Here is a 15,250-nt window from a genome sequence, read left to right on the forward strand (position 1 = left end):
GGCTCAGTACTGTTTGAGCACTACTTCTTACAAGACTCATAATGTATTTCTGGGTACTAAATCTTAAGTTCTGTGATGTGAACATTGGTGGCTTTTATTCGATTTACTATGTTTGTCCAGTTGATGGGCCCATTTGGCCATGGAGACTGAGAAATATAGGAATAATTGAATATTCTGCAGTAGCTCAGGCTTCCTCAGGCACCTCTGCCTGAGTGAGGTTAGAACAGAGTCCCTGGGTAATAAGGACACTGTTTCATGAACTCAGTTGGCTCCCTGTTATTGCAGAACCTCTGCCACAGGGCCAGGTGGCTGCTTGTATCCTGGCACCACTGCCATTTCTATCTGGTGGGGCCCCTCCTCCAGGGACACCGTGTCTGACGTGGCATGGTACCTCTATGGGGCGTCACCTGCACACCTGCCCACTACCACTCTGAAGCCAAAACCATGTGGTGGTCATTGGTCCCCTTGGAACACTTTGCTACTCTTTAAAAGTCTCATAGAAGGAGCAACAAAACAGGACAACTTAACACCATGTTGGCTTATGTAAGATTTTTGTGGAATGTTTTTATTCACAGCCTCTGATCTCCCAGGAATGGGGAGAAGAGTGGAGGATCATGAGGTGGTGAGGTTTCTTAATCGGGTCCTGGTCAACAGCTGCCCTACACTTTCAGAATCTTTCCTGTCTTCTGATGAACAATTTCAAATTAAGGCACATTTCTTGAATTAACTATATTCTACTTATGAGGAGTGCTTTTTTGGGAGGTTTTCCAGTCCTCTAAGAAAACACACTGATGTCAGGAACACCCCACAGGTTCATGAGACACACCAGGATAGGGCAGTGTCCCAGCAGCTGTCAGAGTTGGCTAGGATGTAGGGGGGAGGTCCTCCTCACTCCCGCCTCAGAAGCTAATTACTTTTTTTTTTTTTACTACTAAAATAGAACTCCTTAGTGAAAACAATCATAAAAACAAATCTTAAATAAGAATGAGCTTTCTGTAATCTTTTAAAAAAGAAAATGCAAGATTACACAGATTTCACCAAAAAACTTAAAATGGCTTTTGATACCTTTTAAGTTGAACTCCTGCTAAATTTAACTCTGGGCTTCTACCAGACCAAAGGTATAAAATCTGCTCTGAATGTGTTTCTCCCACAGGAAGCACGCTCCAGGGCTATCTTGAGAAGACTGCTTTTAAACACCTGCGGGAAGCCCTAACCACAGGAAGGCAGAGCTGTCTTCCTCTGCCCTTCTCATTTTCACAGGAGCACAGTCTATGGGACTTGGTTATGTTTGGTCCTGATTGATTTTAAATCCGCAAACTGAAAACTGAAAACATGACAGTGGTGTAAGATGTATCTCAACATTAACATTCAAGGAAAAGTATCAGTTCCCTATCAGCTCAATCCCCCTTGTGCTGACTTGGTGGGGTCATCACCAAACGATGGTTGCAAGTTGGTACATAAAACAAAATAAATAGACATGGTCCCTGCTCTGTGGTTCCCTGGCTCAGATTCCCTCTTGCCCTGTACCATTGCCAGTGCTCTTTCTTCTTCATCTTTACTTTATTATTTTTTTAGGAGATCCATAAGTCTTCCCAGGACCCTTGTTTCCCAGGGGCTTACAAGTCGAAACGAATAGAAATCTGGAGGCTGTTAACCTCTTTGAAACAAATCCATTGATTATATGTGCTATGTCTGTCTCCAGTAGCGTGCAGGGTTCAGGGCTGAACAGGGAGGAGGGAATTGATTCATGGAAACTTTCTTGCTTGCAGTAGGAGTTTGAAGAGGATGGTTTGAGCTGCTGTCGTCGTGATGAGAGGAGAGGAGGTTGTTTTTGCAGGGAGCGTGGCTTGGTCGAAGCTTCCAAGGCAGGAGGTGTCAGGGATGTTGACAGGTGATCCCTGAGGTGCCAGGGTAACAGAGTTTGATCTATGTCTGTGGCTCTTAACACTTTCTGTTTCCTGTTATCTGATTTAAGGCCTGGAGGTCTTTTGAGTGACTCTTCAGATGCTTAACTTTATTTACAGAGACTGAAAAAAGTAGATGCTTAGACAGGTAGAATCCTGCAGCTTTCATAGACAACAAATCTGGGTCTTGGGTTTTTGCAATTTTGTTTCTTTGCTTAGACAAAAATTTCCTTCCTTTTTTTCCCAGTCCCTTGATCTGATTCCACCAAAGTATTCTTCACTCGGCTACTATGGGTATCTTTTAAGAACACAGGTCTGTTTTTTGCTTAAAACTTGCAGTGGCTCCCCATTTCCCGCAGGAGCAAGGCCAAGCCCCGTGCTGACTTTACAGGGTCTGGCTCCTGATTTCTTCCCTCTCAGACCCACTCTCCTACTCCGTGTCCAGACTGTACAAAGGCACTTTGGATTCCTCCATGGTCCCAGGGTTTCTTTCATATTCAGGTCTGTGCCCACACAGTTTCCTCTGCTCAAAACACTTTTGCAGCCCACGCCCATCTCTTCCCTTTGCTCTCATCACCTCCTCTGGACAACCTTTTCTAACACCTTTTCCTGTTTCCATGCTGCTCCTGAGGCATGCTGGGTTTGCACGCTTGGAGGCATTCACCACATTATATTTGTCTGTTTGCTCATTGTTTGCCTACTTTATACTCCAATCTCAAATCACAGGGGCTTCTTGTTTGCTTGTGAATTCTTGCTGTGCTTTGACACCTGGGGAGGCATGTGCTAAATATTTTTGCATGGAAAGTTGCCAATCTGGACTTTTCAGCTCACTATAGAGCATGATAAACCGACAGGTTTGGGCCTGGCCATCTGTGCCTGCCCACTTAACTGTGGCTGTACCTCCACTGCCCATTTTACCACTGGATACCAGGATGCAAACAAGTCTTGGAGGAATCACATGAGATTATGACATACAAGCAGCTTCAGCCTTGACTTTTTGAACAGCCAGGTATAGCAAAGCTGTTTGAGCACAAGCTAGACCCGCAGTTTGACAGACCTTGAACCCAGTATTATTTTAAGAGTCAGGGACAGATTGATCATTTGATAGTTGAGACAAATATGCCCCAGGGACAAAGTAAAGCTGTCTTTGACAGTTTCTTTTTTCTGTTTGTTCCTAATTGACACCCTACCTATCTTTTCATATGTTCACTCTCTATAGAATCCAAATTCTATTGTGTGCAGAGAATAATGAGAACTGCTGTCTGGAGCAGGTGTAGTGGTGACGTGCCTGTGGTCCCAGCTACTCAAGCAGAGGGAGGAATTCTAGAGCCTGGGTAACACAGCAAGACTCTGTCTCAAAAGAACTATTACGACTTTCCCCATTATTGGCAGGAAGAAGGGCTTCACATTCACTATTCTAAAATGAAAGACACTATTTTTTTTTTTTTGCAGCCAGACCCTAATATGTAACCAGCTTCCAGCTAATTATTCTCCAATCATCACCCATTTGATACACAGGAAAGTTAGATATTCCAAGGTACATTAAAAAAAAACTTAAAAAGTGAGGTGGGCAATTAATATTCACTTTAAAATTTACCCTGCCTTTCATTTGTGGGCTCCACTGTTTTTTCTCCCATTAGGAAGTACACCCTCTGCCCACTGGAACTTGTAGAGCCTAGAGCTGGGGTCAGTGAGCTGTGGTTCTATCCAGGATCTCAAGAGGATGAGCAACCCTCCCTGTGGCCTAGCTGACCATGGAACCCAAGGCCACCAGGGGGGCACCTCCAGCAGTGCTCTCAGGTTTGTAGCCCTATCATTGCCACACCAAACTTACCAAAGCCTGGGTCAGAAAGACAATGGAGATGGAGGATCGCCTGCCCCAGATGGCCTGTCTCCCCTGCGGAGGACAGCTTTCAAAATTTTGCCTGCGGTCAAGTACTCCCACACGTTTTTCCTCTTCCTTTTTTTAAAATACAGAAATGTCAGGAGCAAGTCCAGTATACCTGACAGATGAAAGTGGAACTTCTCTGATGGAAGCCAGGATAATAGGTTGGGTGGGGACAGGAGGGAAGGGTCCTGCCCTCCAGCTCCCTTGCTTTGTGAAGAGGCCAGACAGGAGCTGCTTTATAGAGCTACACTCTGGAATATGAGATGAGAAACAGCTCAGACTGCAGGATCTTGCTAAGGACATTTCCTCTTCTCCTACAGCGTCCTTTCTAAAAGGATCCATGGAAGAAATTTCAGACAGCTCTTGCTTTCAGGAATCATTATGCTTGTTGATTTTTAAAATATATTTATTTTTAAATTTTTCGGTGGACAGAATATCTTTGTTTTATTTTTATGTGGTGCTGAGGATTGAACCCAGCGCCCCACGCATGCCAGGCCAGCGTGCTACCCCTTGAGCCACATCCCCAGCCCCGCTTGTTGATTTTTTATAAGTGGTTGGTTTACGTTTTATCTTATGGAGGTCATGACTATCTCATGGAGGCCTTTGGCCCTGGCTGCTACACAGCCTTAAGCTGATTTCATAAGCCTCCTCTGGCAGTTTCTTAGGCTTGCCCTGCACAGATTCTACAAACTCTAGAAACCAAGTCAGGAACCTGGGTATGATTTCTACCTCATTTTCCTTTGCCCCTGATTTTCACTTCATTTTGATTGAATTGTCTTACACTGTGATGTACACTCCCTCAAATCCTTTCTGGAACAAAACAGAAGAAAAATGAACACATCCATGAATAAATATATTTAAAAAAATAAACAAGCCAGATAGCTGTCAGATCTGACTGTGCTTACCTTGTTGGGGTGGAATCCATCTACGGGTTCAATGAGCTGCCAGGGCTGTCCACCTCTCCTCCGCCACTCCTCTATGACTACAGGACACACAACCAGAGCGTTACAGATGCCCTTCCACAAAGGTCAATGCCAAGGGCAAGGACCGAATGAGGTATCATCAGGACTGCCCCCTCCTTCCCAGGCCATGGCAGCCTCTGAGCTGTTATCTTGAGCTGGGATCTTTTGGGACAGAAATGATCTTTCCATGGAGTGATTTTTCTTCTTCTAACTCCAAAAGAGAATGTATGAGCTTGCTGGAATGAATGTGATTTGTGTAGCTGGGAATGCAGGGGAAAAAGGGAACTCTAAAATATTCAGTGATTTAAGTCCACTTCATTTTTCAGTGGACAGGAGCACAGCAGTGCAGGGAGGGAAATTTAGCATTTTGTGAACATCTCCTTTCCTGGGCTGCCATTTGCAGACACTGCCTCCATGTGTCAAGCCATCACCTTGAACAATCCTACAGCATGTCAGAAATATAATTACATAAAATTATCTCAACATCACTTTTAGAGAGAGTGTGGCTACAGAGAAAATATTATGAGCCCCAAAGTGATGAAAAGCAATAAAACTGTCCTTCAACAAGGATGAGAGACCAAAAATGTCAGTTGCTCCAAGGCAACGGTGCAATTAACGCTGTGTTGTACCATCACTTAGCCAGTAAGAACTCCTGAAGGAAATTCCAAATCCCTAGAGAACCTCCAAGGAGACTTGTGCTTCCTGTCTGGTCATCGCCCTTGCTTTCCTGGTGTCCAGTGAGGGCAGAAGACACAGCTAAGATTCCTCTGGTTCTTTTCTCTTCATCCCCTAGAAAATGCAGGGCAGAGGTCTGTCCCTCTTTTTCTCCCCCTATTACTCCAGGGAAGGATGGAGATTCTATCCGGGGCTTTGTCTGGACAAGGAAAGCTGGACTTTCCCAGGGCTGAATCAGTTAGAACTCAATTGCTTCTGCAGTTACTCTGGATACTACAGCTTGCTTTCCTCACTTATTACCCAATCTCTGTCCCTGGAGAGGCTGCAGTTAATGTTGCCCTTCTCAGAGTTTAGGAAGAAATTCGTGCCACTGGTTTGGAGTTCTGTACACTGGATCATCAGTCCCTGTTAACTTATTTCCTGGTAGAATGGCCACCGCTGAACAGCTTTTGCATGATATGCTTCTGGGTGTTATTGGAGGTTGATAGAAGAAGCAACTCTTGGTAAGTGGGCTTTGCATTTCTTACAAAACTGAGCTAGCTGTCTACTGTGTCACTGTGTCATGAGGTGTCCTCCACATGGAGCCTCAAGGGAGCAATTGCTTCACACTGATAAATGCCCCCCTCTCTCAAGGAATGGTCTGCATCTGCTCTTCTGATAGGAAGCTCAGAGCTGTCGTGACACATTTGTTCCACTAGGTCAGCTTGCAGCCCTCAACAATTTCTTTCCTGCTGTGGCCATAGTATCCTGTAAAAAGCAGAGTCTCAGGGAAGTTTATCTGCCTCAGTCTCCAGTTTGCCTGGCCAGAGTTCTGCTGTTTTGGGGGCATCACCTTGAAATCAGACTTTCTGTTTCAGGTACAATATGTCTGCTCTGCCATTTCACTGTATCTCGCATTTCAAAACTCATGTGTGGATCCCAGATTGCCCTCCCTGGTCACAATGCTGGCTTTGTATGCTCTGTGACCCTGTTCTAGCCCATTCCTGGCTCTGACTGACTCATATGCCATGACATTAACTTATGCTTATTTTAAACTCTTTGTTCTCTCTCTTGCCTGGCAGAAGATAGACCAGTTTCCTCCTCATCTATTGGGTCTTGCTTTTCTAGGTTTTTATTTTTTATTTTTGATACTGGGGATTGAACCCAGGGGCACTTTACCACTGAGCCACATCCTAGTCCATTTTACTTTGTTAAGACAGGATCTCACTAAGTTGCTTAAGGCCTTTCTAAGTTGCTAGGCTGGCTTTGAACTCGCAATCCTCCTGCCTCAGCCTCCCAAATCTCTAGGATTATAGGCAAGTGCCACCATGTCTGGCTCCTGCTTTTTTATTTTCTAACTTTATGTTGATTCTTCATTGGAGCCACCTCCATGCTAAACGTACAACAGGCTTCCCTTAAAGGAGAGCCGGGCATTTAGAAGGGATTTTGCAAATATGGAGCCAAAATCAATTCTCTGTAGCCCCATTGATGTCCTTTGTGATCTCACGGTATTTGTCTCCTCCTCTCTCCTTGCAGTCCCACAAAAATCAACAAGGATGGGGACAGGCCCTATCCGGGTCAGATGTCGTCCCCTCAACCCCTCAGACTTCAGAGGTAACATTGCTTCCATGTGCCTGTATTCCTTTCTACTTCCCCCAAGTTGTCAATGAGATTTTTATCCCTTTCTTGCATCCTTCTTTATTTCTGATATTTTTTATTATGCCATATAGATGTTATCAGGAGAATGAATAAAAGAAAATTCCAACAAGATGTGGAATGGCCTGAATGTTTGTGTCCCTCCCAAATTCCTATGTTGAAATCCTTGCTCTCCACCTCCTCCATGATTAGGAAGTGGCCTTTGGGATGTAATTAGGCCATGATGGTGGAGCCATCACGAGTGGGGACCCTTCCTGCCATGTGAGGATACAAGGAGGAGTTGGCAGCCTGCAACCTAGAAGAGCACTGTCACCAGAGCCCAACCACGTGGCACCTTGAGATTGTGCTTTCCACCTCCAGAAGTGTGAGAAACAGAGCTCTGTTGTTTATAAGCCATTCATTGTATGGCCCTTTATTACAGTGGCCTAAGATAGAGCCCCCTGATGCTGTTCATCAGGGGGCTCTGATGAACAGCTGTGTTTACAAGATTAGCCAGTGGGAACTCAGCCCCATCAAGACCTCAGATAGAACCAGCTGAAGAGTTGCAAAGCACTGGATGGAGAAGACCCAGGCAGAGGCATCTTGTTTTTAAATATGTATACAGCAAGTCATGGAGCAGACCAGGTCCACTTAGTGTCCTATGGCCCAGTGGAGTGGGAAGTGTCACACAAGACTTTTTGACTCTCTATGTTTATAGAGAAGGTTGAGTGACAAGTTCAATTGCAACCTGTCAAAATTCAGAAAAGAATTATAGTGATCAGGAGACTTAGAAACTCCAGAGTGGAAAGCAGATTTGGGCCTGTGAAGGAAAGACAGCTTAAGCCCAGGTTGTGTTCCATGAGAGGGAGGTTTACTTGGAGCCTGGTATGAAAAAAGGTCAGATTTGTTTATACACGAGTTTTCTCCAGTGTGATTCAGTTTTGGCAATGTGATTAGTTTATTCTAAGCTTTTTTTTTTCCATTTTGAGTTTTCCAAATTTGAATTTTGAAGCGTCCATATTTGAATTTTATGTGTTTTACTAACTGCCAAACTAAAAACTATGGTCCTTAGAGAAAGGGAGAGGTGTTGATAGATATCTCTAAGGAACAGCATAATTCAACCATCAATGATGATTTTCAAAATGAGAAGAGATGGTCAATCTCTTCTGCTTCCTATGCAGGCTTGAGCAATTCCATAATTGTGGAAATAATTGAAGAAAAACTCAGGAATAAAAGCATAAAGAGAAGGGAAAGGATATTTAGTTGCCACGTTTTGCCAGGGAGCAGCTGTATACCCTAGATGGGGTCAGTGGGAGAGGGCTTCTTTTTAGTATCACCAAACTTGAATATCAATGATAGCCCATTCTTCCTTACCAGGAATCTTATTCCTGACTCTAAATCTCTCTCCTCTATATCAGTAGCCACTATGAGGGAGTCTAGCCTTCAGAAAATCTAACTTGCCATATAAAATAATACAATGAGTATTGAAAGAAAATACCATGAGGTTACCAAGGCTATAATAAGTCCATTCACAGTGGAAAATATCATTTTCTCTGTGTCTGTGAAGGCAGTATTGGTCACCACATAGGAATAGACGTCAGGACTGTAAAATTTAAAGGTAGTCTTAGAAACTCATCGTCACGAGTATAAGGTTTTATTTGTACTTTGAGTATTCCTAGGCAGAATGATACTTTACCAAAAAAAAAAAAAATCTCAGGATGAAATTCTACTTTCTCAGGAGAAATGCAATAGCAGACAGTGGTCTTTATTTATTTTCTGATTGATTTCAGAGCAGGAGGGCCATTCAATCCAGGATAACCTAGTAAGTCGGTCAGTTTCCTTCCTATCCAGAACCATCATTCAAAATGAATTGCTAATCGTTCTTCAGAAGACATGAATTAAAATGGAAAGATCATGGACCATCTGTTGGGATTTGGTGCATGATATGTCTTTATCTGTAAAGTCAGAGGAAGTCTGCTAATGACCAGCTTTTCAAAGATGTGATGGAGACGATGGAGGAAGGCTCACAAGGCACTTGGGGGCTCTGATGAACAGCAACACTAGCAGGCATTTTAAGGAACTGGTTAACACGGAGTCACTGGCTGGTTTTACAGAAGTATCCAGGGGGAATGGGAAACCAAAGACAAGATTTACTCGGATTGAGTTGTCTTGGAAGCTGAGGGCAGCTGGAGGTATATTTAAAGTGTTGGTGTAAAAATGGCCCTATCAGCCAGCTGGCATTTCCTTTCCCTTTCTGGAGAGGTGCGATACAAAGAAAAAGGACATCACCTGCTCAAGTTGGCATTTCCTGAAGGCAGAAAAAGTTGCTTCCTATGCTTAGTTCACAACCCATTAGAAAAGGAGTCAGCAAAAGATAAAAAAGAATCTTTGGAGATGAGCAATCATCTTTTCAGTGCTGGACCGAGGCTGTCAACAAATAGGTCTTATGCCTACCCTCAAGTGACAGGGGTCCTCAACAGCAATTCGCTCGGTCACCAGGATGTGAAATTGGGAATTTCGGTGTCATGAGAAATGAGTATATTTGTGATGCAATAGTCAGCTCAAATATAGTACTGAAATGAGAAGAGGGGTTTTCATGGGACTATTAAGACTGCATATTTAATAAGTGACTTTACCGAGTTTTTAATTCTGATAGAGAGTGCAATGATAAAAAGCCACATTTCTACCATATCTTCCTCAAAGTGACTCAATGAATTCTCAACATGAATGGTGATGGGAGGTAGGCTGGATATTGAAAGAGAATTAACATGTATCACCTGGGAGAATGCAGGAGCTGCTTTATAAATGCCGATGATGGAGGCAGTGGGAGATGCCGGCTAACAGCCACTGAGTCCTTAGACTTGACAAGCTTTGGTCTCACTTCATCCTCACATAAACCCTATGGTTTAGTTACTGCTAACTAAACCATAGGGTTTAGATTGCAAAATAAGAAATTCCTTGAACTGTGGATGGGAATTTTTAAGCATGGAGAAATACCTGGGAAATTGCAATCATGTTGATGAAGAATATTCAGTTCGATTTAACTGAGATATCTATTTTTGTTCTGCATTTATTGTTGCCATGAAGACAGGAAAGAGCTGGCAAGGCTTTGTTTCCAAGCTTTCTAGTTTACCACTGGAATGCTGTGTCACAGATAAAGCTCTTCCTTCTCTCTATATTCTCTTGGAGATAATTCTGTTTGGTTGACAATGATATTCCAAGCATCTACACAGCTCTTGGCACAGAGAAGACACAGTTAAAAAAAAATCTGATGATTGAATGACTAAGCTCTTAATCTTGGGGTAGGAGACCTATATATAGATGACCTGAAGATTGTGATTAGGAAGATCTGGAGTGAAGCCTGCCTTCACATTGGCTCCCAGGTGGCATTCATTTTGCTCATCCCAAACCAAACAGGCAGTGGGAAAGGCATGACTATGGTATTCTCTCCTGGGAACAGGTTATGTAGCACAAGCATAGTATTTATGAGCATGACACATTTCATATAATTATCACAAAGATTGTTAGGTAGATATGGCATCCCCACTTCCAGGTCTATAAAGGGGCAGTTAGAGTTGTTCAGAGAATTGCCTACCATCTCATAGATAATACATGACAGGGCCAGCGATCACCCTGAAAAATATAAAAGTCCCATGTGAATGTTAGACAATATTATATTTTTAATAACTTTATCTATATTCAAAGTTGGTGATGATCAAAGATCACTTGGTGGTGCATTTGTTTACACCAGGAATTCATTAACCAGTCTTTAACTCTGCATTTTAATGAGAGGTTATTTATCAAAATGTCTCTCCCCATGAGAGAAATGTGTATTATGCAGGCAGGAAATCTAGTTAAGGGAGATCAGTCTTGTTGAAAAGATGTTCAGAGTTGAAGTACTAGGGTCTGAAATGCACAATGTGTCAACTAATGTAATATTTGATAATTCATGATGGCCATCTGCTCTATCCCAGATGCTTGGGCTGGAGGGGCTGGTGGGGGGGGATAGAGACGATAAACTCTGGATAAGAAATCTTCCACCCTTTGCATACACTGTAAAGCTTTTCATTAGCATCATCTCAGCTGGCAGTCAATCAACAGGGGGCTTTCTCTTGTATAAAAATTGCTTAGCAATAAAAATGAATCTGGAAGGATTACAATCAATAAATAATACTTTTTTCAGAGTCAAGATGTAAAGGATAAATCCATAGCTCTAATAATCATGCCTGTTTTTGTGGGGCCTCTCACTAGTGGACAGAATACTCAAAAAGAAACTTGATATTCTTTCTGGAAAGTTGGGATGTAGGTTGTTTATTTCCCCCCACACAAACTCTTTGGTTCCTCCCTTAGTGATTCTGATGAGGTTGAGGTTCATCCTGACTGGGGCCTGGGAATCTGCACTGCAACTGAGTCCCTAAGTAATCTTGTGTCCCACTGTGAGAGGTATTGTCTTACCCCTCACTTCTGGTACACCCATCATTAGCCTGTAGGTAAGAAGGACATTGCTGAATTGGTAAGAACAGGTTAGGTGATTCCATTAGTTCCAAGGCTCCCAGTCCAAAGCTCTCTCCAAGGATCGGTTCTATTCCTTTCAGAATTCTGAAGTGATGGCAAAAGTCAGATGGCAGTCATCAAAGATACAAACAATAATTCATACTGCAGAGGATGTGGAGGAAAAAGAATCCTTTTACACTGTTGGTGGGACTGTAAATAGTACAACCACCATTGAAATCAGTACGGAGGTTCCTCAAAAGACTAGAAATGGAACCAACATATGACCCAGCTATATCACTCCTTGGTATTTACCCTAAAGAATTGAAGTCAGCATACTATAGCAAAACATGCATACCCATGTTTACAGCAGCACAATTCACAATAGCCAAACTATGGAACCAGTTCATCAGTGAATGAATGGATAAAGAAAATGTGTCATATATACACAATGGAGTTTTAAACCTACCATAAAGAAAAATGAAATTATGTCATTTGCAGAAAAATGGATAGAACTTGAGACTATTATGTTAGGCAAAATAAGGCAAGCTTAGAAGGCCATTTTCTCTCATGTGTGGAAGCTAGAAAGAAAAAAGGAAAAGAAAAGTAGAGGGGGGACGATATCTCATGAAAATCAAAGAGGAATCAGTTTTAAAAAAAGGGACAAATAGGGGAAGTGCTGAGAAGTGCTATTGGCCAGATTATATTGTTATATTGTGTGCATGTATGAAGACATAACAACACATCCCACCATTACACACAGCTATAATGCACCAATAAAAACTGTGGTAAGAGGAATAAAAAAGAAAAAAATAAAGTGATGAAGGAATGCTGAGCCCCAGCCCATTCAGAAAGAGTCGAATGCATTATCCTTTTACAAAATGGAGAGCTACTAATGAAAGAATGGGCGGAAGTAACCCTGCCCAAACTGCTGCTTTATTAACTCAGTGCCCTGGAAAGCTCTCCATTGCAGCTGCTGTGTTTGTTTTCTGTCAATACCAAAACCAAGCAACTTACTTTCTTGGAAGGCAAAATCCATGTAGAAAAGATTGAAGTTCGTAAATTTCTCACTGGTCGCAATTTTTTTCAGTGTATTGGAGAGTTGTTCCGCTCTCTGAATAGGAGGGAAATAGGGAGAAGTCCATGACACCTAGACTTTGACTTTCATGAGATAATTCAGGCAGAAAAAAGAAATCGATCTTCCCCTCCCCATTCCACCTTCCTTTCTCCAAGCCACCAGCAAAGAACAGCTCTGCACATTAAATTCTATTCATGTGCAAATGACCAGTGAGCATATGAAAAATGTTAGCATTCATTAGGAATCAAATCAGTGCAAATTAAAGCAATAAGATAACACTTTTCCCCCATGGGACTGGCATAGATGGGATGAAAACCTTGAGAACATAAATGTCCAGGGCTAGATAGATGAGAATGCTGATTAGTTTCATCATTCTAGAAGCGATTTGATGATATGGGTCACATCCATAAACGTGGGCATGGCCTTTGACACAATAAATTTATAGGAATTTATCTTAAGGAAGTAGAGATGTCCTCACAACATACATCTTTATATGTATAATTGTTCATTGCAATGCTATTTATCATAGTAAAAACTGGAAACAACCCATATGTCAAACACCAAGGGATGCAATAAATCATGGTATATTCATAGGCTGTCTATTTTAAAATGGTTGTGTTATTATGATGTGAAGAAACAATATATAAAAATTGGAAAGCAGAAAAGAACATGTGTATTCTCATTCTGTGTAGGCAAAACCCCAAATCTCTATTTATGGAAGTGATAATGAAAGACATGTACACATAGTAACTTTGGGTGGTAAAATTTGGGGTGATTTTTGTTATCGTGTATTTTCTTTGTGTGTTTTTATGTTATTTGTATTTTAAAAAATTGAAATACTTTTATTTTTTTTTAAAAAAAGATTCAATAAATAGTTCACCATCCATGAAAGTAGTTCAAACCATTTTACTTGAACAATGGGTTCCCTCAGAGACATCAGGAGGCTCCTCATTGACCTCCAGAGAGAACTCCAGGGATACACAGGCCCAACCTTGCTCAGATTTCCACTTCTATAACTATATATGGGGCATGCTGTGTGTGTGTGTGTGCGTGTGTGTGTGTGTGTGCACATGTGCATAGGGGAATGATACTGAGAGACACAGTGAGAGATCCAGACCCAGAGAGAGGCAGAGAGAGATAGGCCACCCCTGTCTCTTGGTGCCTCCAGCATTCTGGCAATTTGCTTTTGTTATTCATCATTGGCTTTTCATCATATTTCCTATTAACACTTCTCACACTCTTGATGACCATCATGCTTCCAGATCCACCCCTAGTGAAAACTGCAACAAACAGAGGGACAGAATGATCCAAGATGGTCCCAAAAGACTGTGCCAGTCTTACCTCTGAAGTGAGAGTCCGGAGCGTCTTGTTGGAAGTCAACCAGCCACTGCAGGGGCTGACCTGAGAGCAGGAAAACACCACTTTGATTAAAGGGGAGCAGCAGTGGGTAACAGGTGTGTGTGCGTGTGTGTGTGCGTGCGCGCGTGTTTGTGTGTGTGAGTGAGAATGTGTGATGTGGCCTTGCAGCGAGTGTCAGTGAGCTCACCTGGAGGCAGCCCAGGAAGGAGTAGAGCTGTGCGTAAGTCACATCTTTATTTAGCTGGCCTGGAAAACAGAGAGGTTGGGCATGTTGTGTGTACTCACACATAGCAACACTTAGAGACATTCATAGGTGCCTCGACTGCCAACCGGACTTTCCCTGACTTGTCATTTATCACTGCCTCTAAAGTTCAAAACCAGCCTCAGAAACTTGGCAAGGCCCTAAGCAACTCAGTGAGAACTTGCCTCTAAATAAAATATAAGAAAGGACTGGGGATGTGGCTCAGTGGTAAAGTGCTTCTGAGTTCAATGCCTGGTACCAAAAAAGAAGAAAAAAAAAATTCCTTTCCTTTGCTTTACTTCTTTCTGAGCCCCTAGAGATTCCAGGTTGGGGGAAGGGATTCTGAGGAGTTTATTTCTCATGGAGAGCTCTTGGCCTGGGCAGGGACAGGGCTGGATGGCTGGCCTTATCTAGACTCCAGAAGCACTCTGCAGAGCAGAAGCTTTCTCCTGACAATGGTATGAAAGGCCAAGTTCCTGTGGGGCACAGGGAGCATTCCAGGTGGGAGCTAACTCACTCCTCCTTCCCAAGTTCACGAAACACTCAGGTCTGACCCAAGTGTCCCAAGCTAAAGACCTGGCAGAACATTTTTTTTTTTTTTTGTAAGTAGCACTCTGGTTTATCAGCACATTTTACACACACTTAGGCAATAGAATGTTTAAATCTACAGCAACGTAGAGGACACACTACTATCCAAAAGAGAAACAAACAAAACAGGGATGTCTGGCAGAACATTCTGAGTATATGAAGCTCTGACCATGGAGAGCCCTGAAGACGGACTGAAGGCCTCCCAATGTGGGTGGGATGGGGGAGGCCAGCACACATTGTCCCCTTCATGGCCCTGGATTGAGATTTTCCTGGTGGGTATCTTATTGGAGCTCTAATTAGTACATATACCCTATGCTTATCTGTGGGTGCAGGCTAAAGGGGTATATAAGAATGAAGGGAAAGTGTCATTTGGGGACCACCCAGAACTTTTCTGAACATCAGCCATAGACCCAGAATCTGGGGGGCGGGATATTTCTCTTCCAATACTCC

General features: G+C 42.7%; 1 protein-coding gene across 1 annotated transcript in view; it reads right to left on the bottom strand.

The window, feature by feature from the left end:
* Aoah (acyloxyacyl hydrolase) overlaps positions 1-15,250 on the bottom strand; it is a 209,591-nt gene that overhangs the window by 4,751 nt on the left and 189,590 nt on the right. The window contains exons 17-20 of the mRNA XM_077796782.1: positions 14,159-14,217; positions 13,954-14,013; positions 12,552-12,648; positions 4,698-4,774 (exon numbers count right to left, since the gene is read on the bottom strand). Coding sequence (XP_077652908.1) covers positions 4,698-4,774; positions 12,552-12,648; positions 13,954-14,013; positions 14,159-14,217 — 293 coding nt within the window. The remainder of the gene's footprint in view (positions 1-4,697; positions 4,775-12,551; positions 12,649-13,953; positions 14,014-14,158; positions 14,218-15,250) is intronic.

The sequence above is a fragment of the Urocitellus parryii genome, chromosome 3 (assembly GCF_045843805.1).
Source record: "Urocitellus parryii isolate mUroPar1 chromosome 3, mUroPar1.hap1, whole genome shotgun sequence".
Taxonomy (NCBI): domain Eukaryota; kingdom Metazoa; phylum Chordata; class Mammalia; order Rodentia; family Sciuridae; genus Urocitellus; species Urocitellus parryii.